The sequence below is a fragment of the Vespa crabro genome, chromosome 23, assembly GCF_910589235.1.
Source record: "Vespa crabro chromosome 23, iyVesCrab1.2, whole genome shotgun sequence".
NCBI classification, from domain to species: Eukaryota; Metazoa; Arthropoda; class Insecta; order Hymenoptera; family Vespidae; genus Vespa; species Vespa crabro.
In genome coordinates this window covers 1154884-1179715 of record NC_060977.1, presented here as the reverse complement: position 1 = coordinate 1179715, position 24832 = coordinate 1154884, and the positions used below count along the sequence as shown (strand labels likewise).

Below are 24832 nucleotides of genomic sequence, written 5' to 3'. Positions count from 1 at the left end.
CTCAATTTCCAGCTACAAGGTGAACGAGTGTTTTGGAGCCATCACAGAACTTCTTAAGTAGTGAGTGAACAAATTTAAGCTCCCTCCAATGCTCAATCATGTCGAGGATGAAAGGTCCGAATCGACACGAGTTATTGGTTGTAATTTTTTGTAATGTATTATTGACGAGTATGACCGTGAGTAATTCCTCTTTTGGATTTACTCGCGAGTGGTTCATTTTTAATTATGTATGTTTCATTATTGTTTCTCTATTATGCATGCTTATTTTTATTAGCACAGGATAGGGTTTTCTTGTTTCATCACGAGTCGTTTTTTAATTAACAGTGCAATCAATTAGCAATTGTTTCGTTCGACATTGCACGCGATATTAATTGTGAAATCGGGCATTAATTTATCCGATTTCGTCGAAAAAGCATGTGATGTGGTTTACGTTACATGCATTGCTTCATATTTAGTCCATTCAATCGCGATTTATTACGATATATTTAAATCGAATCAAATGAACAAGAAAACAAACGCGACGGATAAATTCTTGGAAACAAGTGATAGAGTCATGATCTTGTTCTATAATTAAAATAGCCACTTGTTGAAAAGAGTCGTCCGAGGATTTTTAATTATTATTGTATAAAATATTAATCAAATATTCAATGAATTTTTTTGATAAAAAAAAAAAGTCTCAGTAGAGTCATTATTTTGAAAAGAAAAAAGTCGAGTAGAATCATTGCTAAAAAAATAAAGAGACTTGTAGAGTCATAGCCCGTAGAAAGCAAATGATAAATTAATCAATTTTTAGATGAGGATTTTCAGCTTCTAATAAACTAATTCCCGTTTTTCCCCCCATGCTTTCTGCATTCTCATTTATGCGTATACCCAGGTGTTACTCGTATGGGTGAGAAACAGTTGAGTATGGTTTTAGTTTTAAGTTTTCCCCTTATTGGTGACTATCATTGCGCACGATTTACATTTCACCTGTGTGTGTGCGTGTTAGGTGGTGGATTGTATATCGTTATTAGGCGATAACTTTTAAACGAATAGAATATCTATCCTACATTATAATATATAATTATTAATATCGTCGTTTTGCATAATAGATTTATCATATTTTTGTGAACATTTTCGAATACTCGTATACCATTAGTATGTATATACACTAATATATACTAGTATCTTTGGCTTAGTTATTAACGCAATAATCATTAGCCTTGATAGTCAATTACAGCAATTGGTACGTATCCCTAATTAGTTAAGAATCATACGCGTTTGAGTTAGGGTGTCGGAGATGCCTCGGGGCATACTCTCTAGTGTAGGCCTTTGCACCCTGGCGGTATGTGAGAGAATCGTGGAGTGTGTGTGTTGGAACGAATGCTTTGCTATTTTTTAAATATAGATTTTAGGCAGGCAGATAGCATACTTTTTTCTGTGCGAATGTATGTTTAATTTTAAGCAGGTAGGACCGGGAATGACGCAGGTTGCAATTTCCACTCAGGAGTGGAAAGTTTCGTCTCCGGTTATTATGCAAAGTTTTAGCATATTTACGAATTTATCAGCATGCTCGTTTTTCTTTTCTCTCCATATTCTGCTGACGCTTTGCATTGCAAGATATATCAGTATCATGAAGTTTTATAAAGTCTTTGCGTTTGTTACAAAATTTATTTCCAATAAATTAGCAAAGAATTTTCAACGTGTTTAAGATACTTAGTATTAAGTATATAACACTAACCCTTCGACTTTCTCGCGAGTTTTACAATATATAATTTATTACATATGTATGATAAAGTAAAAGTAGTAATGATACGAAATAAAAGTGGTCAAATATGTAAAAGAATGAGACCATAAGGCGTATCGTAAACTTTCTTATTTTCTCCGATATATTATAATGATTTTATTACGAAGGGTTAGTAATAGGTTCATCGATTAGATTCATCAAATATCTGCTGGGGCATTCGAGTAAATGTGCCTGTGTGAATGCGCACGATTGGTGGATTCTTTCGGTCCATTGATCGTCCACAGGCTAGGATAGTTCTCATGAAATGTGTGTGTGTATGTGTGTGTGTTTTTATATATATTTATATACACATATATAAAGTTTTATTTTAATTTTTTTATGAGTTGCGCTTAGGGAATGCCCTTAGAAAGCAGTGGTTAGGATACGAAGCAAGAAGAGGCTACATGCCGAAGAGGTCCCCACAAAATGTGGCTCAAGAGGGCAACTATCGACTAAAAGTCATTATTCGAAGGTTCTCATCTATGACGAACCATTCGTTAATGGCTTTTTGGTTTTATTATTTATTATTTAACCACGTTGTCATATTGCTCGTCATTAATAATTGTTATAACTAGAGATGATGGACCATTTCATCTCGTTGGCACGTCAAATTAGTGCCTGAATTCTCAAACAGATGCACAAGTTATTAGTTAGATTAGAACATATTTAAATTCATTTATTATTAAACATTAAATATTAATTATCACTCGTTAACGTTAAGAATTTTTTTTAACTCTTTAAGTAAAAAACTAATTTGTATTAATTAATATATATATATATATATTTTTTTAATTTATTTTCATATATTCATATATTTTTTATCCTTATTGCAAATATGATATTTTTTCAGATTTCTTAATTGCGTTAATATTAAACGTTCTAACGCAAAATCACGCGCGTTAAAATTTTATCTTATTGATAGAAATAGACAGGGAATTAAATTGAAAAGTGCATCTGCATATTGGCATGTCAAGCGAACGTGCATGCTCGTTTAAATATTTATTGGATTATAATATCGTATGACTAATACATTTTCTTTCTGTTTCAGGTAGATAGTGGTTAAAATGACTGCTATTTAAAATTTCATATACATATGTATGTATGTATGTATATATATATATATATATATATATATATATATATATATATTTCTGAAGGAAAATACAAAATAAAATTATTTACAATCTCTCTTTTTTTTTAATAATGAATTTAATTTCATATATTTTTGAGATGTACCGAAGTTTTTTTTTTTTATATTTATTAAAATCCTTTCATTAAATTTAAAATTCATTAAATTCACAATATTTTTTACTTTAGTAATAAATTCAACATTTAACACTGAAATAACATTTATTAATCAAATGTTTAATTATTTATACTATATATTTCAGATATTTTATCTCAATTGTCGAATAGATTTAGTTTACTTTTTACATTAATAATATCGACGAGAAGATAGATTAAAATTGTCACATTCTTGCATTTATACAATTTTGTACCATTTATTTTTTATTATATTATAGTTAATTAATAATATATAATATTTTTTATTTTTCAGATTACTGACGATTAAAATGTGTGCTTGAATATAGAAAAAGCCATTACAAAAATTTATAACAAATTTGAACACTGTTATGCTGATAAAATGATATGTAACTAATTTTAACTATAATTTCATATTATACTATATTATATATGCATTATCTTGCAAATTGATTAAGTATATTTTTTAGTAAGATTATTCTTTAAGCATGTTTTTATTTTTACATTGCATGCTAATTTATAAGAATATAGTTATAAGGCATGATGCAGGTTGCAGTTCTTATGCTTCAGCCTTTTATTTATGCTTATCCTTATATTTTTACGCTTAAGCACGTTCATACCTTAATAGTACTATTAAGAATTCTAGTTTTAAGGTTAAGTTATTTTTAAGGTTACTTTAAGGCGATAATAGCAGATCGGTCGATTATCTGCTGCTTAGATATTAAGATAGTTTAAAAAGCATGGAACCCCATTGGTTGATTCATAAATAAATGCTATTAATAAAATGGTAATTATTTATGAAAAGACCAAATGCTTTTTTCATATTTCCAGTCATTTTAATTAACTTTTAAAAATCTCTAATTTCTTATTTAATAATGCGATCAATGAAAATAGTTGGAAATATGTTAGTTTTAATTAAAAATTTTTTATTTAAGTTAAATTAAGTTTATATATAAAATTTAATTATACAATACATATATATATTGTTAGTACAAATTATATTTATTTTAGATTTAGTTATTTAGTTTATTATTACGATTATAAAATACATATGCTTTGTATATACCCGGGAATACACAAATTGTATGTAATAATTATGATAATTAATTATAGTTTTATATAGAGATAGAGTTAATAATATAGTTTTATATATAGATACTTAATATATATAGATACTTAATAATAATTAATTATATCCATGCTTTTTATCGCATCGGGTAGGTCAGAGTAAAGTCGCGTTCGATGCACCCTCGATCGACTTCGACCGGGTCGAAGGAAGGTTCATTAAACACGATTAATTAGTATGTTATTAGTCCGTGGATCTCCACATGCAGCAACCTTCACGTGGTGAGATCTGGGTCGGTATTACTTGCGATCTATCGAAATATAATTGTAAATCTTGTTACGCAAGTACTGCCGGGCTGATGGCTGCATATCTCAGTGTGTCTATAAAATATTTTCCTTTTGAACATAGCTAACCGTATTTATATATATAATTAGATCAGATAAATTTATTATAATTCTTTTGAAGAAACACACTGGAGATGAATAATTTTTTATTTAGAACGATTCAAATTTCTTCCATATTTTAAATATTAGCAACGTTCGTATTTTCGATTTCATATCTTTTTTCAACAGAAGCCAATCGTATGCAAGAGCGACGCGTTAAGCTGAAATAACAATTTCAATATTTTCTATCTGGTTCGAGTTTTCAGTCGCAATTTAACTAAGCCCTTTCGCATCTTTCAGCATTTTCTCGAAAGTATCGCGACGTGAAAAAAAGCATAGAGTGCTTTCTTTAATCTCGAAGCGTATCCTGCGGCAAATCGATTGGAAAAAAAAAAGGAGAAAAAAGAAAGAAAGAAAGGAAGGAAGAAAGAAAGAAGGGAATCATCGATTCATTCGTAACTCGTAAAGTGCTTGAAAGTGGAAAATCGGTCATATCCCCGCGGACAAATCGATAATACCTGATATCATAATTAATGTAATGTATCTGTGGTAATAGGAACATGATGACGGTGAATGCAGATACGTACAGTTTCCTTTATGTGCAAACATTGCGTAAATTGATAAGGCAATTAGCACGTATAGTCTATAGAAGCAACGTTGGTTGCGTCGTTGACACGATCTCTCACGGCCGTGAAAGAAACCCTTCGACCTCTTGTAATTACGCGTGACACATACGATCGATACCAGCTGTGCTATTTCGACCGTTCACCGAAATGGAATGAAAAAATTTCTCTTAATTTCTTCGTCAAAGAAATGTTCCTTTTCGAAGAGCGAGTATAATTAACGTGAGGGATATAAACTGACGAATTAACGGATGCCATATTACCAGTACTCGTACGGATAATTTAAACGCTCATGCGGATTCTCTACGCTCGAACAAATTATAAACGTTGATCCCTTTGAGAACCGCTAAATTATCGCTTCTCTATCTAACTTTCCACAGTTTATTCGGGCACGCGATCCGTAGAGCAAGGTACTCCGGTTAACGTTTATTTTATCATCTTGTCGACACTTTGGTAGGACAGAGAAAAGGCTACGCCGTATAAAAATTAAAAATTAATGCCGCCGTTGACGGTATGTTCTGAGAAATGTAACTGCATTTTTAAAGACAAGAACACGATGCTGCGTGAACTATGTATTTACTGTTAGCCTTCTTTCATTCTGAAATCCTAAAGACGCAATGCGCGATTTTACGTGCGACTTAATGCTCCTTACAAATTCGAAATTTGCTATAGGTATTCTTCGTCCAACAAGAAGAAAAGTAGAAACGATATCATTAGCTTCGTACTAATCGATATTTCACGGCACGATTACTCGACTTGCGATCGACTGGATTTCAAGTTCGAAGGAGACACGATAATTATGTCACGTAGCAGTAAGTAGGTGGATCGTATTTCAGATAATTATATGTATGCGTTCGAGGCGAAAGATCTCAGCGTTTGGAGATCGTACGACGACGACAAGAAAAGACAGGCTAATTACAGGAGAAGGATTAAAAGAAAAGAAAAAAAAATTATGCGCTGAATTAACAGTCACGTGTCATTATTTAAAATATTCCATACGATGAAGGAAAGCGAAAAAGAAAAGCTACCTTCTTTAATTTATTTTATATTTCTTTTGCGATACTTTCACGTTGTAAAATTCGATCATAAATTTATTAATCGATGTTTCTTACTAGATATAATCTTATAATTAAAGATTATAAATAAGAAAACTCTCCTAAGCTCTAATTGTAATAATAATGCAAGAGATTAACGAGAGTTTATATAGCACGACGAAAGGCGTTAGAAACTCACCCGACTCGTTAAAGCATCATCATCCTAGAGATAGTTCACAGCTTTCAGTTATGATCAAAATATTGAAAAGAGCTTTGATCTTGATTCTTCCCATAGCGATTCGCGTTTTTGAACGTTCTTCCTCGCATATTCCATACCAGAGGGAGATGGAACGATGAAAAGACATTGCGAGATCCACGATTTACACCAAGGAGAATGAGAAGAATGTAAAAGAAAGGAAGAAAGGAAGAAAGAAAGAAAGAGAGAAAGCAAGCGAAAGGAGAACTTTGATAGTTGTAGAATCGAAGCTATGTTCGTTCGTTCGACGAAGAGACGCTCGTAAAGCTTGCGTTTACAGTCGAGAAAGAGCCACTCGAGAAGCTCCTTGGAGTCACTCGTTAAGTTCATTAATGTGGAAAAAGGAAAACGAGATCGGTCTTTGCTTTTCGTGTCGCCTAAGGAAGTGCAGGAGGAAGAAGACGAAGGATGCAATAGAGTCAGGTCGAGATATTTACTCAGGTCCTGAACACGATTCCTTTTTAATCATTTCTCTTTGCTATCCCTTTGGACCACGATGAGAAATGATAAGAGACCTCGACAGTTCCCTTCCAAGCGTATTTACTGTATTATCGCTACATCTTGCAACGTCTATTATTTGCCGGAAAGCGAAAGGAGAACACGAGGAGGAGGAAGAGAAGGAAGAGGAGAAAAAGGAAAACAAAGAAGATGAAGAAGGACCAGAAGAGATCGTCGAGATTTTAAGACAAGATTCAAGACGTTGCTTTCTCCCTCGTCGTCGTCGTCTTCGTCGTCGTCGTCGTCGTCGTGGTCGTCGTCGTGGTCGTGGTCGTCTTCGTCGTCGTCGTCGTCGTCGTGGTCGTTAAAACTTATATCGTAGCTTACCGCAACTAGTAGGAGATACATTCTAAAAACGATTAAAGGAAAATGTATATTCCCTGGGTAAGATTTCGAAAAGAAATGAAAAAGTGGAGGAGGAGGAGGAGGAGGAGGAAAAACGATGAGAGGAAGGAAATATTTTTTGAGGAGTTGCTATTTCTCGATTGTTTTACCACGTCCAAGCATTCTTCATCGAACTGGAACGAAGATTTTCTCTCTTTTTATATCTCTTTCGTTCAGGGATCAAAAGATTAGTGGTTCGTGATGATGGACGCGTGGAAATAACACATGCTAAATCCGTCAAAAAGTAAAAAGCTGCGCAACAAGATTTGGCCTCTTCGCGTGAAAACGCTACAACCCTTTTTAAGATGCCACTTCCCACGGTCATTAAAACTTGCGAAGGCGACACGAACAAGTAAGAAAACGCATTTCTCTCCGAGGAAAATGTTTCTCATTTCTCTTCGCGTATCCGTTTCACGAACAACTATAACGGCAATGTTACCTTTCTTACTTATGAGCGAGAAGAAAAAAGCCCTTTCTCAAATTTTTCCTCGTTTTGTATTTCCAACTCTTTCTTTCTTTTTATTTCTTCTTTTCCTCCTTTCTTCTTCTTTCCTTTTTTTTTTATTACACGCGCTCCCACTGCGATAATTTTTTCACAAAAGAAAAATGTATTAATCTTCAGTGATTCGCCAATTAGAGATAGGAATTATTATATCGTTATATCGCAATGAGAACTCGTCGAGACGTTTATTTGCATCTAGTTGAGGTATATTAAAAGGGTATATTAAAAAAGAGGCGAGTTTGCTCGATCTAACGCTACTTTAAATTCGAGACGATATTTCGCACGATTCCGCTATTTTCTTCTCCTCATTCTTCTTCGAACTTTCAAAGACGTTTCATTTTTTTTTTTTTTTTTTTTTTTTTTTTGAATTTTACCTTTTACCAGATCTCTGTTGCATTCACTGAACGAATCTAATTCTATGGAATACGCAAAATTTCAAGAACACTTCGTGAAAATGAGTTGAGAAAAGAGTGAATTGTACTTGAGAGAAAGAAAATCTCTCAAATCGAGAGACAACTGCCGTCTTTATAAAGTACTCCTCTAGTCGTAACTTTTACACATTTTCATACGCGTACGAACGAAACGATGCATATTTTTTTAACGTTTTATTTATCTCCGAAAAAATCTTAGTGGAATCTTTTGGAAAGCTTTAATCTTGATCCTTCGTCCCTTAACGCGATAAACGAATAGGGGAAGTTAAAACGAAGGAAAACATGAGAAGTTATCGATTAAACGAGTAAATCTGCATCCATCCAACCGATCCAACCGGATCGGTTTCCATTTTTATGAGTAAACAAGAAAGATGAAGAGAGAGAGAGACAAGAGTGGATCATGGGCAATATGTTCTTTCAATTCTCAAATATCACTCGACAATCGATAATCCTTCTTCTCGCGTGCCGTTAATTTTGATTCATTAATTTCCTTTCCATCAAAGTACCCACGACAAAGTTCACGCGGCGTAGCTTTTAATCGATAGCCGATGACCGAGCTACGCTTTACGCGTCGTCACGAGAAAACCAGGAGAAAAAAGAAGGCAAAAAAGTAGACTCGAGAGAAATCGAGCCTCGATATATGCACGAGTTGGCGATTCAAGAGCCACTGTCCACTTTATCCCTTTATTCCTCCCTCCTCCCCTTCCCCTCTCTCTCTCTCTTTCCCTGCTCTATCTTCGTATCGACATAGTGCAAATTTACGTTATCTAATTACTGGAAGGACACGGAGAGTGGAAAGGGGTTGAGGAAATATGATTAGTGGCGAACGTTGTCTCGCGAAATGTCGATGTTTACACCTCTTCTCTCTCTCTCTCTCTCTCTCTCTCTCTCTCTCTCTCTCTCTTGACTTTCTATCGAGAAAACTTCAATTCTTCGACGTTTTCTTTCTTTATTTTTCTGTGCTAATTTAAAATCGATAAAACTCGTTTGGAATTATTTATATTTCTCGTAAAGTTTTTCTTTTCCCTTACAATCAATTCAACTGCGAAAACGCATTCGCGGTCTTCGACCTCTTACGAATACTCATGCACTTTGAAGTCGAAATTTCAATTCTCGCGCTTCTCTTCCCATTGCAGAAGCATATTTGTATCAGCTTTCGAAATCGACTTCGAGCACGGAACAAACAATCAAACGTTTCTCGACCTAGTTTACACGAATGAACTCTGCAACGCTTGGATTGCTAATGTAACGCGCTTTAGATGGAGGAGGCTTTACTTTCGATCGATTTATCCGATCGATCTATAAATTGATCGATCCAGCACCTTCCAAAGAGATTTTTCGTTCTCGAAGTATGCGAGGACATCGGCAAGAGTTAACGTAACGATTTCATTTTCACGAAAGGCTAAGGAAGTTTCCAGTATAAATGTGCGAAAAGCAGAAATACATAATCGGCTTTCCCGATCGAGTCCCCCTGATAACTCAGAGGCGGAGAACGTCCGTAGATAGACGCCAATATTATGCCAAGAGCGCGTAATTAACCTACAATATCCAGCAGGTATGATGCTATACTAATTAATCACGGTTTCTAATGAAACCATAAAGCCAAGGGGAAATTAAATTAACGAGACGATAAGTTAATCGTTCGATATATATATATATATATATATATATATATATATATATGTGTATATATATATATATGCTCTACCTGCGATTTGTTGCGAGCTAATTTCGCACCAACCGATAGAGAATATTATTACCCGTGGTATAGGATTGTTTCTCGATAAAATACAGGACTCCGTTGCGAGAAGAGAGGCAAACGTTATTTTGCAAATAAAATATAGGAACCAACGGGAAAACGGTACAAAGCGAAATATTTAACCGGATGGTAAAATAATTTCCGAAACGTATGTATTTGCAACCAGAAATATGAGCTCGCGCTTCTATGCTCTTCTAAAACAGTTACACGCACAGATGATTAATATTAATGAAATTTCGTTAGGTCCAGTCTGTTAATATGGAATTCCAAAGTCGATAATGTATAGAAATTCTGCATAGAAATGTTCGCAAACGTAGACAAATGCAATACCTTTACAATAGGCACGGAAACCGCGACAACCATTGAAAGGTTCATAAAAAGATTTTACTGTAAAAAACAGGAGGAGGGAAGGGCAATATTTCTCACGTTAAAAGAAAAAGCGAGCAGCAACCGCAACAACGACGGAAACAACAATCAAGGTTCGAGCTTGTCGAGAGGTAACGAGGGAGAAGAAGAGCGCCAGTGATCCAACGCAGTAACCAGTTCCATGTGACGCGTCACTTTTCGTCCCGCATCTTGCTTCTCTCCTCTCTCTCTCTCTCCCTCTCTTTCTCTCTTTTTCTCTCTCTTACACCCTCTCTCTCGTTCCTCCCTCGCGAGTCTTTTAACCGCGAAAATACGCTTTTTCATACTCCACGCTATTTTTTCCACCTTTCTCTCGTAAATACTATGAGATCTTTGCATACAAAACAAAATCGATTGTTCTTGAAAAAGTATACGAATTTTTTAGAAGGAAAAAAAAAATCAGATAGCAATCATGATGTCAAACGGATGCACTTTGTATTCGCAAATCGAAAATATTATCGTCCTTATACGAATAATCTCTCTTAAATTTGATTATTTTATATTCGAAAATCAAAGATACGTACGTGAAAATCCTTAATCCGCGTATCCTTTAATCCAGGAAGAGATATAGGTAAACTACATCGAAGCCAACACGAGCGACATCCTTGGCGCGTTTGTCCTGGAAACACAGGTGGTTGGAGGATTTTTCTCTTTCCTCTCCCGATCTATCCTCCAAATATTAGCCGTCCCGCGTTAAAGTATAATCGTACACCGAGATACACCATTTTTTGTTCGACATGATTAGTCTCGAAAAAAATGTTCATTAATGATAAAAGAATGATTTTTCATCTCACGATATAATTAACTATTTTTCGAGGAAAAATTTATTGGAGAAGAAAGAAGTAAACAGGACGAAAAGAAAAAGAATGAGAGAGAAAAAGAGAGAAAGAGAGAGAGAGAAAGAGAGAGAAACGTGTATCTCTCTCCCTTTTGTGCAAGAGCTCGATCGACTGGCCGGGGCGAGAGCCGTCGCGCGACTGAAACAGCTCTCTGCCCACAGCATCCCTATGCTTAAGCTTCCCCCTCGGATACATCGGCACCCCCCGCGACACCCCTGACTCTTTCCGCTCCCCTTCTCTTCTGTTCTCTATACTACTCTACTCTATTCTGCTCTGCTCTGCTCAGATCTGCTCTGCTCTGCTCTGCTCTGCTCTGTTCTGCCCTGCTCTGCTCTGCTCTGTTCTGCCCTGCTCTGCTCTATTCTGTTCTGATTTTCTCACCCTTATCTTTTCCCTTCCTACTCCACTTCTTTGACTTCCCTTCCCTTCAACCACGCATATCGCCCTTTTCTTTTCACCCACTCCATCTTCTCTTTTCCTTTTTCTATTTTTTTCGAATCGTATAGATCACCTTTGTCTCAACGAGAATTAACGAGAATTTGATGATAGAGAAATAACGAGTGTTCGATTTTTTTTTCATCATCCATTTCTCATTGTATGTGTTTCAAATTTCCAACAATTTCATTGTAATGCGTCCATTGAGAAAAAAAAAAAGGCTCGTACTCCTGACGAATTCGAGAAGATGTAAAGGTACGTTAAAATGACTGAAATATACTCAAGCATCGGAATCTCTAATTGAAACGTGAATACTACGAAACGAAATCTCTCCTCTCTTCTACCAGTCGTAAGCTTAAAACTTAGCTTACGAGAGAATCTCAAATGGATTTGGATTCGACGCATCCCCGTTCGTTCATTGACACCATTCGCCTAAACGAACCTTGAATGAATTTTACTTGTTTTGCTTCCTTCTTTTTTCTATTTTTCTTTGCCCTATACAGCCCACCGTAGAAGATCGTTATTTATTTCTCGCATCGACACCCACGCGCAACACATTTTGTTTCTCGGATTTATTCATTATCGAGCGCATTACTATTCATGAAAGGATGAAGCGCGAGAAATGGATAGGATTGGAAAAGGATTAAAAAAATCGATCGCTGATGCGAATTACGACATTGTTTCCGTTCCTTGACTAAAGAATAATTATTAAGGATTTTCAAATCAATTCTATTTTCCTTCTTCGAATGAAAATGAAAAAAAAGGAAGCAGACAGAAAAAAAAATGATTAACATACTTAAAGGAATTAATTATGATCGATAAATATTCACACATTTGTCTATTTACTTAAACTTTGCCTTAAAAGAAAAACAAATATACGAAGTTTACCGCTGATTATCATTAAAATATGTATATTTATCCTATATATTCATCGCTCTTTCATAACATCTTCCATTTCCGTTCTCGTAAAATAATATCCACGCAAAGTAGAAAAAGAGAAAAAGAGACTGAGTGAAGTAGAATCGAAAATAATTCGAAAACGGAGAGATGGGAAACATGCGGTATTCGTAGAATGTTTGAAAAACGTCGTCAGCACGGTTTCGTAATTAATGAAGAAAATGAATTTGAAGCTCCACGCCTTTGCCTATATTTTTTTTTTCTCTTTCTGCTAACAGTACCCACGATGCACGTTGAAAAATTGCGAGAAAATCACCGACGTTCCTCTCTTCGTCATCGCGTGCCATGTCACGAACATTCTTTTGAGAATCGATTAATCTTAATAAACCGTTGCTAAATATGCGAGAGAAAGAAAAATAAAAACAAGTTAAAATTTACAAAAATTACATAGTAATATGCAGTGGCGTACTATCTCGGAAAGAAAAGTAAAGATGTCCAAAAGCCATTTAATTACTCCGTTTTCTTGTTCCTGTTTTATTAAATATTTCTTTTTACTCGTGGATAAATAATTCGATAAAAAAAAAAAAAATACGAGCTCTTTAATTTATTCAATCACGGTGCCACGTGACCGTGTTCTTTTAACCCTACTTCTGTCTTCTCTTTTCTTCTTTTTTTCTTTCTACTTAGCACACCTCGAACGTCCGCGAGCGAACCTCATAAATCCAAGACGCGCGCGAGGTCGTACGACTTATGATAGATTTAAAAGGAGATTAGGATTAGATGCCGCGTCAAAGAAGCTTTTCTTCTTGGCCTTCCTCGATCCCTTATATCAATTTTCCTCCATGCCATCAAAAAAAAAAAAAAAAAAAAAAAAAATCATCTTCGGACAGAACACAAAAAGCAAACTATAATCAATTGAATAACAACACTCTACTAGCCGTTGCTACTTTTTTAAATGGATTAAAAAAATGACAAGAGATTGCGACAGAGCGCACATCCATTTGATTAATTATCGATCACAGTTTTCGACGGAACATTGATATACATTGAGATTACCTAGTTCGCGCTTTTAATAGAGAAAAATAAAAAGAAGAGGGAGAAAACGGAAAGCAAACGAAGGACTCGTTTTTCGAGCCGGAAAATGAAATTAACGCTTTCCGTTAAATAAAAGCCTTTCGTCTTAAGAAAAGTGAGAGAAAGAGAGAGAAAGAGAAAACGAGTTAAGGATGCATCTTCCGTCCTCAGGCGTAACGCGTAATGTAGCATAATGAAAGGTGCAAGAAGAAAAAGAAAAGAGAAAAAAAATAAAAGAAAGGAAGAAAAATAAGAAAAAGAAGAGGAGACAGACTTTCATAAAAACGGCTCGAACGGCAAAGGGATACTTCTTTATATTTGGATGCTGAGAAAAGAGAGGCAAAGAGAGAGAGGGAAAGAGAGGGAAAGAGAGAGAGAGAGAGAGAGAGAAATAAGAAGGAAAGGTCGGGTTTTATATTTACTCCATCTACTCTTATTCCATCTTATTATGCGAGAAAGTATCCATAACATTTTCTTTACTTCTGATTTTTCATCTTTTTGTCTCTATCTCTATCTCACTTTCTATCTATCTTTCGAAAGTTACTTCCGCATAAAAAAAAAGAGGTGGATGTACTATCTTAATCACGATAGAAGAATAGAAACGATCGATATTCTCTTCCAAGACTTGAACAATGCTTAAGCACCATTCACCGCATTGCGATGCATTGTTCGATCGATAAAGACAGTATTCGACATGGGTCCAGCGGTGATGCTGGCCGAGCAGAAGCCAGGATTAATTCTCCTGTAAATAGTATTATGTTTCGCCATTTGCATGCGCGATGATAAGGTAGAAAATAGTAAACATATATATCTCTATGTTTGCAAGTTGTTCGCATGTATACCACGTACATATATTATACATCGTATTTAGATTTCACTCACGAATAAACCAGGCAAACAAACGCCGAACGAGTTTCACTTGGAAGCTGATTCGAAACCGTGCATATCGTATAGAAAAGTTCTTTTAATCGTTTCTCTTTCTTTCTCTCTCTCTCCCTCTCTCTCCCTCTCTCTCTCTCTCTCTCTCTCTCTCGTTAGAAAATAAAAAGAAAAAAAAAAAAAAAAAGTAAGAAAAAAAGTATAGCAGGAGTAGAAAAAATCTCGATAGTGGGAAATATCTTGGCCTCGAGAAAAAAATCTCAACCATTGTTATTCCTTCGCGAGTTTTCAATCGGCACCAACCAACGCTATGCAACGGAACGGAAGAGCGTCACGCTATAGATTTTTAAGTGAAAAGCATCGTGGTCCGATAACGCTACATACATATATACATATCGATAGCCTTCAATGAAACAATTGTTATCGAATAATAAATTATGTAAACTGATTATTAACAGCACGACGTCATTTATTATAATTCATAATGCATAAGAAAATCTTTTGAAGCGACGGTTTGATTAGAAACGTTCTCCCGCTCTCCCTCTCTCTCTCTCTTGTTCTTTTAAGAAAAAATTAAGCATAGAACTTCGTCTGAGAAACTTCTCTAATTCATTTTAGTTCCAGCGCGCCTGGTAGATTATTAGAATAATTCGGCGAACGATAATGAAATCTAAGAGAAAGGAGTCGAAGGAAAGGAAGGATCTTAATTCGAATCGAAAGATCCCTCTTAAGGAAGGATCCTTCATGACTTTCCTCATCTTCATCATTATTTCAAGAACCGCCTCTCTCGATCGTTGACTCGTTAGATTCTATTTGTAGATACTTAACTAAGTTTTATCTGTCAGAAAACATGACATTTCAGTTTCTCTATTTGCAAAAAATTGTATTTTAGTTTCTCTATTTATCGGTTATATTATAACCGATGATCGTCCGATGATCGTCTGGATCCTCAAGGCCAAGCGCGGCAGAAAGGATGCTGCGGCGTATAGTCGACATAAATGATCCTACTGGTACTTTTGCTGTCGAAGCCGCAACGCATTTTTCTTCTTTTACCAACGCGAAGCCAAAAGACATTCGTCTTTGCCCAGCCGGTGTTCTCGTTACGTCATATTGCGGGAAAAAGAAGTTACGACGATCAATAATCACTGTGTAGACGCGTGTGTGTCGTCTCTGTATACGCGTGTGTGTTATATTTATGTATATAAGCATACCGGAAAATTAACTCGGCCGTGAAAGTTTCACGCTTGTGAAAAGTTTTCCCTCTTGCCGGAATGGGAAAAAGAGAAAACTATACATATATTTTTTCTATCCCGCGAAATGTCTTTAAACAGAGTTTCTCTCTCTCTCTCTCTCTCTCTCTCTCTCTCTTCTCTCTCTGCAAAAAAACTAAATCATAATTAATCGATTTTTTGAATCAATCCAATTGTACAAATTCAAATTTATCACATTTTCATTACTACGCTGCGATATTTGCTATTTATCGATCGTTTCCACCTGCATTTGTAATGTTCTTTACGTTAATGAATATTCTCTCTATTTTCTCTTTTATTTTGTACTTTTTGAGAATTTAATAGAAAGTATACATGTGGTAGCATCGAGAGATCAACAAATAGTAGTACGCTTTGATACGGTACGAGATAAACAAGATCTCTGCAAGTATACTCTTCGATCGCAATTTTCGTACACTGTAATTAATTGTGAAAGGAGGAGGGGAAATGAATGGACGATTTATAAATAAATGTTAGACTATTGAGTACATTTTTATTTTCTATAAGAATCGTATACACATATAATATCATTAAACTCATAAAAATACATAAACTGGACCGTACGATATGTGGATTTATGGTACAAACAGTTCTTACGAGCTAATATTTTCAAGAAATGTCAAATAGTGAATGTGATATAATTCTTTGTTCTTTTTCTTGTTTTTTGTCGATAACGTACGATGATTCTTTTTTTTGCTATTTACAATGAGTCATATTAATTATCATCCATACTCGAAGTAATTAACAGAAAATTATGTAATAGTAGTCTCGCGAAAAATCTGTTGTACTTCGCAATTGACAAATCCAAAAATATCGCGTTAATGTTGTTAATGCTGTATAATACTCTTCGTCATTAGATTTGTTTACTTTAAAGACTTTCTTTGATAATGGATCACATTAATTTAATTCGTTTTAATCACAGCTAAGATTGAATTATAGGTTATTATAATTCATAGTCGGTTTCTTTTGCGTAGTGTAAAAATATTGTTTAATAAAACGGTACTTCGAAGAGGATGGCATATCATTGATAAAACTTACAATAGATTTTAGATAAGAGGAATGTAGCCAAAGAATTTGTTTACGTTAAACTTAGATATTATTTTTAAAATATAGAAAAAAATATTCTATACGTTTTTCCACTTATAGTATGTATATAAATGCTTAAGACAGGACAGATATGGATGGAAGTATTGTTAACAACGACGATAGTAGAGCACTTACAGACTTAATAAAATATAAGTAATAATTGTACTAAAATTTGCTTAACATTGATATACGTGAGATAAGATAATTAGAAGATTATAAATAATCTTCTCTTGAAAATATAATCAATAGACTTTTCAAATACAAATATTTTTCTAAACCTATACATATATCGAATCTAAGTACGAACATTCAAAATAACGTATCTCATTCGCAATTCTCTTGGCAAATATTAATGATGTATATAATGACCGAATGAGAGACTTTAAAAAATTTTTTTTTTTCTTCTTTGTACTAAACCGGCTCATACAAGGCAGGCAAAATTCGTATAATTAAGTTTGGTTTAATCCTTCAACAAGTACTTTTTCAAGCGTACCTCTTTTTGTATATCAACTGAATTTCTTATTCAGGATAATAAACTCTATTATTTATGTAATAGTTTCATATGGGATGGATAATATATAACTTTCTCAATATCCCAATATTCGACTACTCGTAGAGAGAATTTATATAATAAATAATTAAACGCAGACTTTTTCAGCTTTCTTCATCGATCAAGCTTAAAATATAAACGAGTTTTAAGATAATTTTAATCGTCGAATTCGTACATTTGATAGGCCTTCCAATCAAGATTACGGAGACATCTAAAATATCAATGACGTCAATATGATGAGACAGGGAATTTAATTATTATACATATAAAGAACTCACTTTCTTGAAGAAACTAGGAATCCTTTAGGACCGCAAACGAAGACACAACTATGCGGTGAACAGTTGCCTATTAATTCATTCAAAAGTTCATCGGATATCGTACCACGTCTACCTTTCCAGGAATCACTTGGTTGCGACAAAATATGCGTAACTTTCAATCTAAAAAAAAAAATGATGAATAAAATTAACAAACGGAATTAATGAACAGAAATTTCAACTTCATCGAATAAGTATATATATACATATATATACATATATATATATATATATATATATATATATATATATATATATATGTATATATACTAACTTATTTGCCTTGCAAGCTCTCTCCAATTGCTCTACATAGAACATGTTATCTTCGTCTTTATTGAAGTTGGCGAGATTGATACTTTTCCTATAACAGAATGATGATAGATATAAAAGTATTTTACATGAGAATAAATCTTTTATACGAAAAGGAAGATCAAACGCGGTTCGAATGAATATAATCGAATACTTACACGTTACGCCTGGCAAGAGATCGTTGAATTATTCCCAACATTGCCGTTAGTCCTGTGCCAGCAGCCAACATATGAACGACCGAATAACGATCAAAGGATTCGACGACAAAGACACCAAGACCGTTGCTCAAAGTAAGCTTTTCTTTGGCATTTAAAGCTGTTATGGATGGACTGAGAGCACCGTCTTCGTATTGTTTAATCATGAGACAGATACAATCTGACGTATAATTCGGTGCCATGTCTTCTGGATGAAGACAGGCTGGTACAGGTGTATAGTATCTAGAAATCTCAACACCTATGATGAGTTAAAAAAAAAAGAGAGAAAAAAAGAAGAAAAACAATTATATATATATATATATATATATATATATATATATATATATATATATATATAAATTATATATATGTAAATTTAACAGTAGCAGAGAAGCAATTTCGCTCACCTGCGATTTTCATTTTTGCTTCCAGGTGCCTACCAATTGGTATTAATTCTAAAGAATCTTTAGCTCGTAGAACCAACAGATGAACTAATTTACAAAGGGACGTGTTACTTAATACCTCGTATTCTTTGTAAGTCCTCTTGTTGGTTATTGGTTCTCTGGATAAAGTATGATTACCTTGAGTTTTCCATAAAGTTTTATCTTTTTTCCTGAAGGTAAAGTCTACCTGCAATAAAGAGAATCAAAATTACTACATAATTATCAGGTGAAAGTATATTGACTTACTTCCATGCTTTCATAGTTTCTATTCCACGCAGGTGGCCATTCGATTTCCCCGGCCAACTCGAGTTCGTGTATAACGATATCCTTTTCAAAGGAGAGATTAAAAACGAGCTTGGCATCGTTTATCCTTGATATACGATAGTAGATACCTTGATAGTCGTTTATCGTTTGATAAAAGAGCGTTATCGTGTTCGAAGTTTGCCGCCAATCCATCTTCATTTTCGAAAGATCAAAACCGATTTCTTCTTCGCTTTTTCTTTGCGCTAAAAAATAAACACAACGTTATAAGAGAATAAACATTACGGAGGATAGGAATATTTAAATACATCATCGGTGAATTGCATATTACTTGTGCAACTTTTCAAGTCGTTCGCAACGGAAGATTTTTCATTCGCCTTGGACAGGTTCGAAGTGGAGGGACGACTCAGTCTACCTACGACGCATTTCTGTAGAAGACTTTGATAATTTACCCACGCGTGAACCTGTAACGAACGATCTATGGGTGCCTCGGGAATGATAATCGTTCAATAAGGAACATATACGCGTTTGATAATATTACTTCGTTAGGATAGCCTTACGTTATCGAACAATTTCGTAGCATCTTTTCCAACTCCTTTCATTAGCTCATCGATTCCGCCAGGATGAAAATCCATGTAACGGGTCACGTTGAAAACGATACCTAAATTAAAGGGAAAAAAAGCAAAAAAAAAAAAAAGAAAAAGAAAAGGAAATTACTAAGCGCAAATATTTACATATGAATGTCGATTAGCATTGGTACACTTTGTACCTCTTATTGCGATCCAAGCGTCATTTTGCTTATTATGATTAGCCAACTCGGTTAACGTGACAGTACGTGGAATACCACCAACTCCGGTTAAGTCGACTCCAGAATTACCTAATCGAATCCAGTCCATGACACTATGACCCGGTGCTAAGGCTGTCTTATTTCTTGGATTACCTAAAAATTTTATAGATAATATAAAAGAGTATACGTATAATAAGTATAGTCGATCGATTTCAATCAATCCATTTATAATCGATATCGTTGATCATAGATAGTTGGATATAAATTATAGGACGAGTTAATTGAAATTCAAGAAATTGAGTCGTAGCATAATCTCGAATGCGTATACTAGGAGAGAGAATAAGAACTCGTAATAAACTAATTGGCAATTGAACTAATTACTAACCATCTTGAATATGCAATTCAAAACTCTTAGATGCGACGTTGGACAATAAAGAGACACTGTAGCATTGTGACATTCTTTTTTAGATCGATGAATATCAGGATCGTTTAATCTGATTCGATTGATTTTTTCTTCCACGAAATTTATCGAAGTACATCGTTAAACGAAATACATCGAATTTCCAATCTCGTTTCGAGACGGATCAAAAAAAAATTGTGCCATCTTCTGAACAATTATCTATAGTAATTTCAAATGCAAAATAGAACTTAACATATAATCCATACTTTGGAAATACATTACAGATATCAAAAATGTAGACCTTATTCTTTTTCCAGGCCACCGTGTTACCTTGAATTATAGATACAACAGAACATATTTATTTAGCCCGATGAAGTCAGGTCGCATCAAACATAATACAGTTGCGAAACATCGAGTTTCAGTATTGCTTTACTCCTTCTGCTAAGTTATTCTTTAGCGAGTATTATTAAACGACAGTTTCTATAAATGGTAAAGTCGAAAAGTCATTTTACCCGAATCGACGACCCAACGCTTCGTTTAAAGGTTATAAACAAGCATAAAAAATGTCAACAGTCGAATAATAATAATTTATTTGAATGATTATCATTAAAATCGCATAAGAGAGATATGTCGTATAATATATAGAAATTAACTTTGTAGATACTATAAAATATATCCTAGATATGATAAACATATGTTTGATTAATTATATATACACCATTCTCAATTTTTTTCGGGAGAAAAAAAAATTATTGAAATATGTATGATAGTCATTGAATATTTGACATAATCAAAAACGATAAACGGCTGATTGTTGTAGAAACGCGTTTGTAAACGAGCGCAAAAAAAAAAGTATTCCTAATATTTTCTATAAAAATAGCTTTTATCGGGAGTAATATAAATGACGAGTTGAGGTAAGTATTGATGATAAGAAAACGTAATAGCCGTCACAACAAGTAAAACGAGCGCAATGAATCGATATTGAAGCGAAAACACGAGTAAAGGTGAGATCGTCTCACGGTGGAAGATTGTTCAAGACTGTGAAGGAAACAGTCCACTACATAGGTATATAACGCTGAAACAGGTAGATCAATATAATACCAAGGAGAGAACGGCTTGCCGCTCTAGTATCGCGCGTGTTCCTTCCAATAACAGTTGGTTTACGTTCTTCTCGTCGTTATTTCTTTCTTTTATTCTTCTAAAACGATTATACACATAAATGAACTTTGACAAGAACAAGGAGAACAACGCGTTTGTGAAATTGAATCGATAGGTAAAAAGGTCGATGACCTATAGAGATATAATATATAGTATTATTGAAGGGGTTGTACCATTAAGGCCAAACGACCGGACTTAGAGCAGCCTATTTACATAGGTATATACATAAAACGCCCATTGGATGAATGTGTGAATAATTGTACAAATGAGTCGTATAAATGAAAGTTAGAAAAACAAACGAAATAATACAAGTGGATGACCGGATATACGTAATGCGTATATAGTATACTTGTATAAGTAGAGATGATGTAGCATGGCTATGGGTTGCGTTGTTAATAATCATTTCGTTGTTCGAATTAATAAGGACTTTCGGTAATTATAAATTCTTCACGTGAAAAGTAAGTAGAATCGGAAAAAAGTGAGGGGGTAGGGAGCGGCCGGGATAGAGAGAAAGAGAGAGAGAGTGAGAGAGAGAGAGAGAGAGAGAGAGAGAGAGGGAGAGGGAAAATGCAGGAGAAGGAGGAGGAGGAGGTTAGTCAAGAAGAAGAGTCACTTACCAGTTGCCGAGCCAGAAGACTTCGTGGACGATCCAGTGTCGCTCGTCGAACTTACATTGGATAATTGTTTTACATAAACGACTCCGCTCGGTAGCAACAGAGTGTTCTTTGCTAAGAGACTCGTAGGTGAGGAAGATTTTACATCGATCATCCTCATTTTTTCTTGCAAATCCGTCGCGTCGACCGAACCTGTCTCGTTTTCGTTCTGAGGCAAGTTAACTCTCTTCATATTTTATCACTTTTACAAGGTATTTTCTTCTTCTTCTTCTTCTTCTTATTCTTTCTCTCTTTCTTACTCACAATGTCAATATCAATTCGATCGTTAATCTTCAACCTCACGGTTATTAGTCCACATCGATACCTTCATCGAGTCAAACTTATAGTTGTTTATCCAGATGTATTATACGTTAATTATCTTCACTGAAAATAAAACAGGTTTTCTTTTCTTTCTTTCTTTTTCTTTTTTTATTCTTTTTTTCTTTTTGCTTTTTTGACATTATTATGAAATTATTACAGATTACTATAATTGGTTTGGATATAGCGTCGTAGCGAAGTTATACTAAAACCGCGACTAATTTTACCAAATTACGCCAATAAACTTAAAAGCAGGTCGAGTGTGTATGCATTATGGCATAGTATTCAACGTGTATCTTTGTTATATACGTACATAAACTCGTTGTAAAAGAATACTTTTTGAGAAACAAATCTCTTGCGAGAAGAGATAGATGCAATCCTTTCTGTGTCTCGACTACCACCTTGTTGTTGTTTACGATGCAGTAAATTTAGATATGACCAAGCGAGGATATATCGTGCTCGCAGATCGATAGGCGACTGGAAACATCGCATAAAAAGTTTGATTTATTATTTAGTAAAAATAAAGAGGATCCATCGTTCGCAATCATTTTCAAACAATTTATTTTAAATATAATAAAACAATAAACTGAATGATATTCTTAGTTATCGGACTTTGCGACGACCATACTTTACAATTGACCATAAATTCTACTTATGTAATAAATAAATTTAGTTAGGATCCATGTCATCTTTTTCAACATTGAGTATCTATTTGAAACTATCCTTGATGTATTGATAATGATAGAAGATTGGGATATATATACATATATACACAGTTGTGTAACTAATCACATAGATTAGTTATACATATAGATTTTGAAAGTATAGAACATCATTGTAATAAAAAAAGGCGAAAGACTTTCTTCTTCATATTTAAAATACTTTCACCGAGACATACCATAGAAAAAAAACTTTCGAAAATGCTATTATTCATTCACAGCCTTGACACTCTTGGAAGTTACATTAAACATAGAACGAATTGAATCGAGAAAATTGTGCTTCCTTGTCTTTCTTGAATGATCAGAAGGCATTCACCTTTTGCGGGCGCGCATATTTAAAATGCATCGCGATCTTTCTTTCTCTCTCTCTTTCTCTCTTTATATATATATATACATATATGTATATATATATATATATATATAGATACATACATACATATATATATATATATAGGCACACACGTATATATCTATTTATCTTTTATCAAGGTCATGAACACGAGATAAAAGCGAGAAAACTGCCCACGTAGAACAAATTTAACTCGATATGCCTTGCTCTTTAATTATGAAATATTTCAATGAGCGTGACAACCGCTCTAACTTTATTCGTACGTGAGAGCACATAATCGATCATAACTGATCTCGTCACAGTATCGACATTGCACGAGAGAAAAAGAAAGATGCACGTACAGAAACTTGTTCGATTCATAAATTTGCCTGTGTGCCAATCAAACGGGCAAACAAGCAAAGTCAAAAGAATAAATGACTTGATGAAAACGCACGTGAAAAGTTTTACGTTCGACGTAAATCGGCCGATGAACGAACGTCGCCGGAAAGTGTTCACGAACGACTGTAATTTTGAGGTTAGATTCCGACATCGCTGACGAGAGAATCGAACGAGGTTGTCTCGCGGCTAACTTCGCGCCTTCATGAGATTATCCCTATACGCTTGCGTGGAAACAAAGAATGAGTGAAAGAGAGATGGAGAGAGGCGCGGTCGTGTCTCTCTCTTTCCTCTCCTCTCCTCCCTCCTCTGTCCTCGTCTCTTTCCTCCCTCTTCGCGACAATGCTGATCGCCTGTCAGAGAAAAGTAAAAGAAATGTTAGAAAGCTGTGAATTTAGTGATAGTCATTTTTAACTGAATATACCTATTCATAGAAAAATTACTATTTTTAAACTAGACCTTTCTATAAATTGCAACAGCAAAGGAATCAAAACAAAAGAAGGAAGATGTTCATGTGAAGTGGATGAAAATTAGAAAGAGAGAGAGAGAGAGAGAGAGGGAGCGAGAGGAGAGAGGAAAGTGAAGGAAGCGTTAGAGAGAGCGATGCAAAAGTGACGTTTCGTTAATGACTCGTAACCGCTTTTAAATCACCCATTTGTTGCTCGTCATCTTCCTCATCATCATTTCATATAGAGAGACGATATACCGAGGGGTCCTCTTGATAGTGTGTGTCAGATTTTCTCTTTTCCGGTAACGTTCAATCAGCAAGTTAGATCCAGTCTATCTATCTCTCCCTCTCTCTCTCTCTCCCTCCCTCTCTCCCTCCTCTCTCTCTCTCTCTTTCTCGAATTTCCCGTTGATCATTGTCGAATTTTCAATTTTCAAATTTTAGAAAGAGAAAAGAAAAAGTGAATAATTTCTTACAACATTTGTAAGTATATAATTTTTATACATTTCATACCTTTTTTATATTCTATTTCTACTGTACAATTTTATCTATTACAATTTCCTTTTCTTTTTCCTTTTCTCTCTCTCTCTCTCTTTCTCTGTCTCTATTTCTCCCTATCTGTCTCTATCTCTCTCTTTTTTCTTTTTTTTTTTGTAGTTATTAGTCTATATATTAGACACTTCAAGAATTACAAGAATACCTTAATC

The 24832-nt window shown here is 34.6% G+C and overlaps 3 protein-coding genes across 17 annotated transcripts in view; 1 reads left to right on the top strand and 2 right to left on the bottom strand.

Annotated features, from left to right (window-relative positions):
* Window positions 1-10933, bottom strand: part of LOC124432096 (monocarboxylate transporter 10-like) — a 95249-nt gene extending 84316 nt beyond the window's left edge. For all 3 annotated transcript variants that reach the window (XM_046980657.1, XM_046980658.1, XM_046980659.1), the window contains exon 1: window positions 10894-10933. The gene's annotated coding sequence lies outside the window, so the exon portion shown is untranslated. The remainder of the gene's footprint in view (window positions 1-10893) is intronic.
* LOC124432098 (fatty-acid amide hydrolase 2) overlaps window positions 4344-24832 on the top strand; it is a 27507-nt gene continuing 7018 nt past the window's right edge. For 6 of the 10 annotated variants that reach the window (XR_006944179.1, XR_006944178.1, XR_006944177.1 and 3 more), the window contains exon 1: window positions 21957-22090. The gene's annotated coding sequence lies outside the window, so the exon portion shown is untranslated. Of the gene's footprint in view, window positions 7625-21347; window positions 21481-21871; window positions 22091-23830; window positions 24609-24832 lie in introns of those variants that run through there. The other 4 variants (XM_046980668.1, XM_046980667.1, XM_046980666.1 and 1 more) reach the window with 4 other exon arrangements.
* LOC124432097 (cytochrome b5 reductase 4) lies at window positions 10894-23870 on the bottom strand. 4 transcript variants are annotated; one of them, XM_046980660.1, is made up of 12 exons: window positions 23736-23868; window positions 22548-22711; window positions 21881-22300; window positions 19688-19858; window positions 19479-19579; window positions 19250-19382; window positions 18904-19163; window positions 18622-18844; window positions 18179-18473; window positions 17986-18072; window positions 17676-17834; window positions 10894-17608 (listed from the first exon to the last, which is right to left on the bottom strand). In XM_046980660.1, exons 3-12 carry the CDS (start codon window positions 22107-22109, stop codon window positions 17554-17556), a joined length of 1713 nt encoding a protein of 570 aa, XP_046836616.1. In that variant the 5' UTR covers window positions 22110-22300; window positions 22548-22711; window positions 23736-23868; the 3' UTR covers window positions 10894-17553. The 4 variants fall into 4 exon arrangements, with proteins under 4 accessions (XP_046836616.1, XP_046836617.1, XP_046836618.1 ...); XM_046980661.1 differs by having other exon boundaries at window positions 23133-23810; XM_046980662.1 differs by lacking the exon at window positions 22548-22711 and having other exon boundaries at window positions 23736-23870.

Excerpts from the sequence above, each read along its gene's own strand:
- LOC124432097 (XM_046980662.1), bottom strand. The coding sequence starts at position 22,109 with ATGAAGAGAGTTAACTTGCCTCAGAACGAAAACGAGACAGGTTCGGTC. Across the intron at positions 19,580-19,687 it reads CGCTTGGATCGCAATAAGAG|GTATCGTTTTCAACGTGACC; the intron begins GTACAAAGTGTA and ends CCTTTAATTTAG. Across the intron at positions 18,845-18,903 it reads GAAACTATGAAAGCATGGAA|GTAGACTTTACCTTCAGGAA; the intron begins GTAAGTCAATAT and ends TCTTTATTGCAG.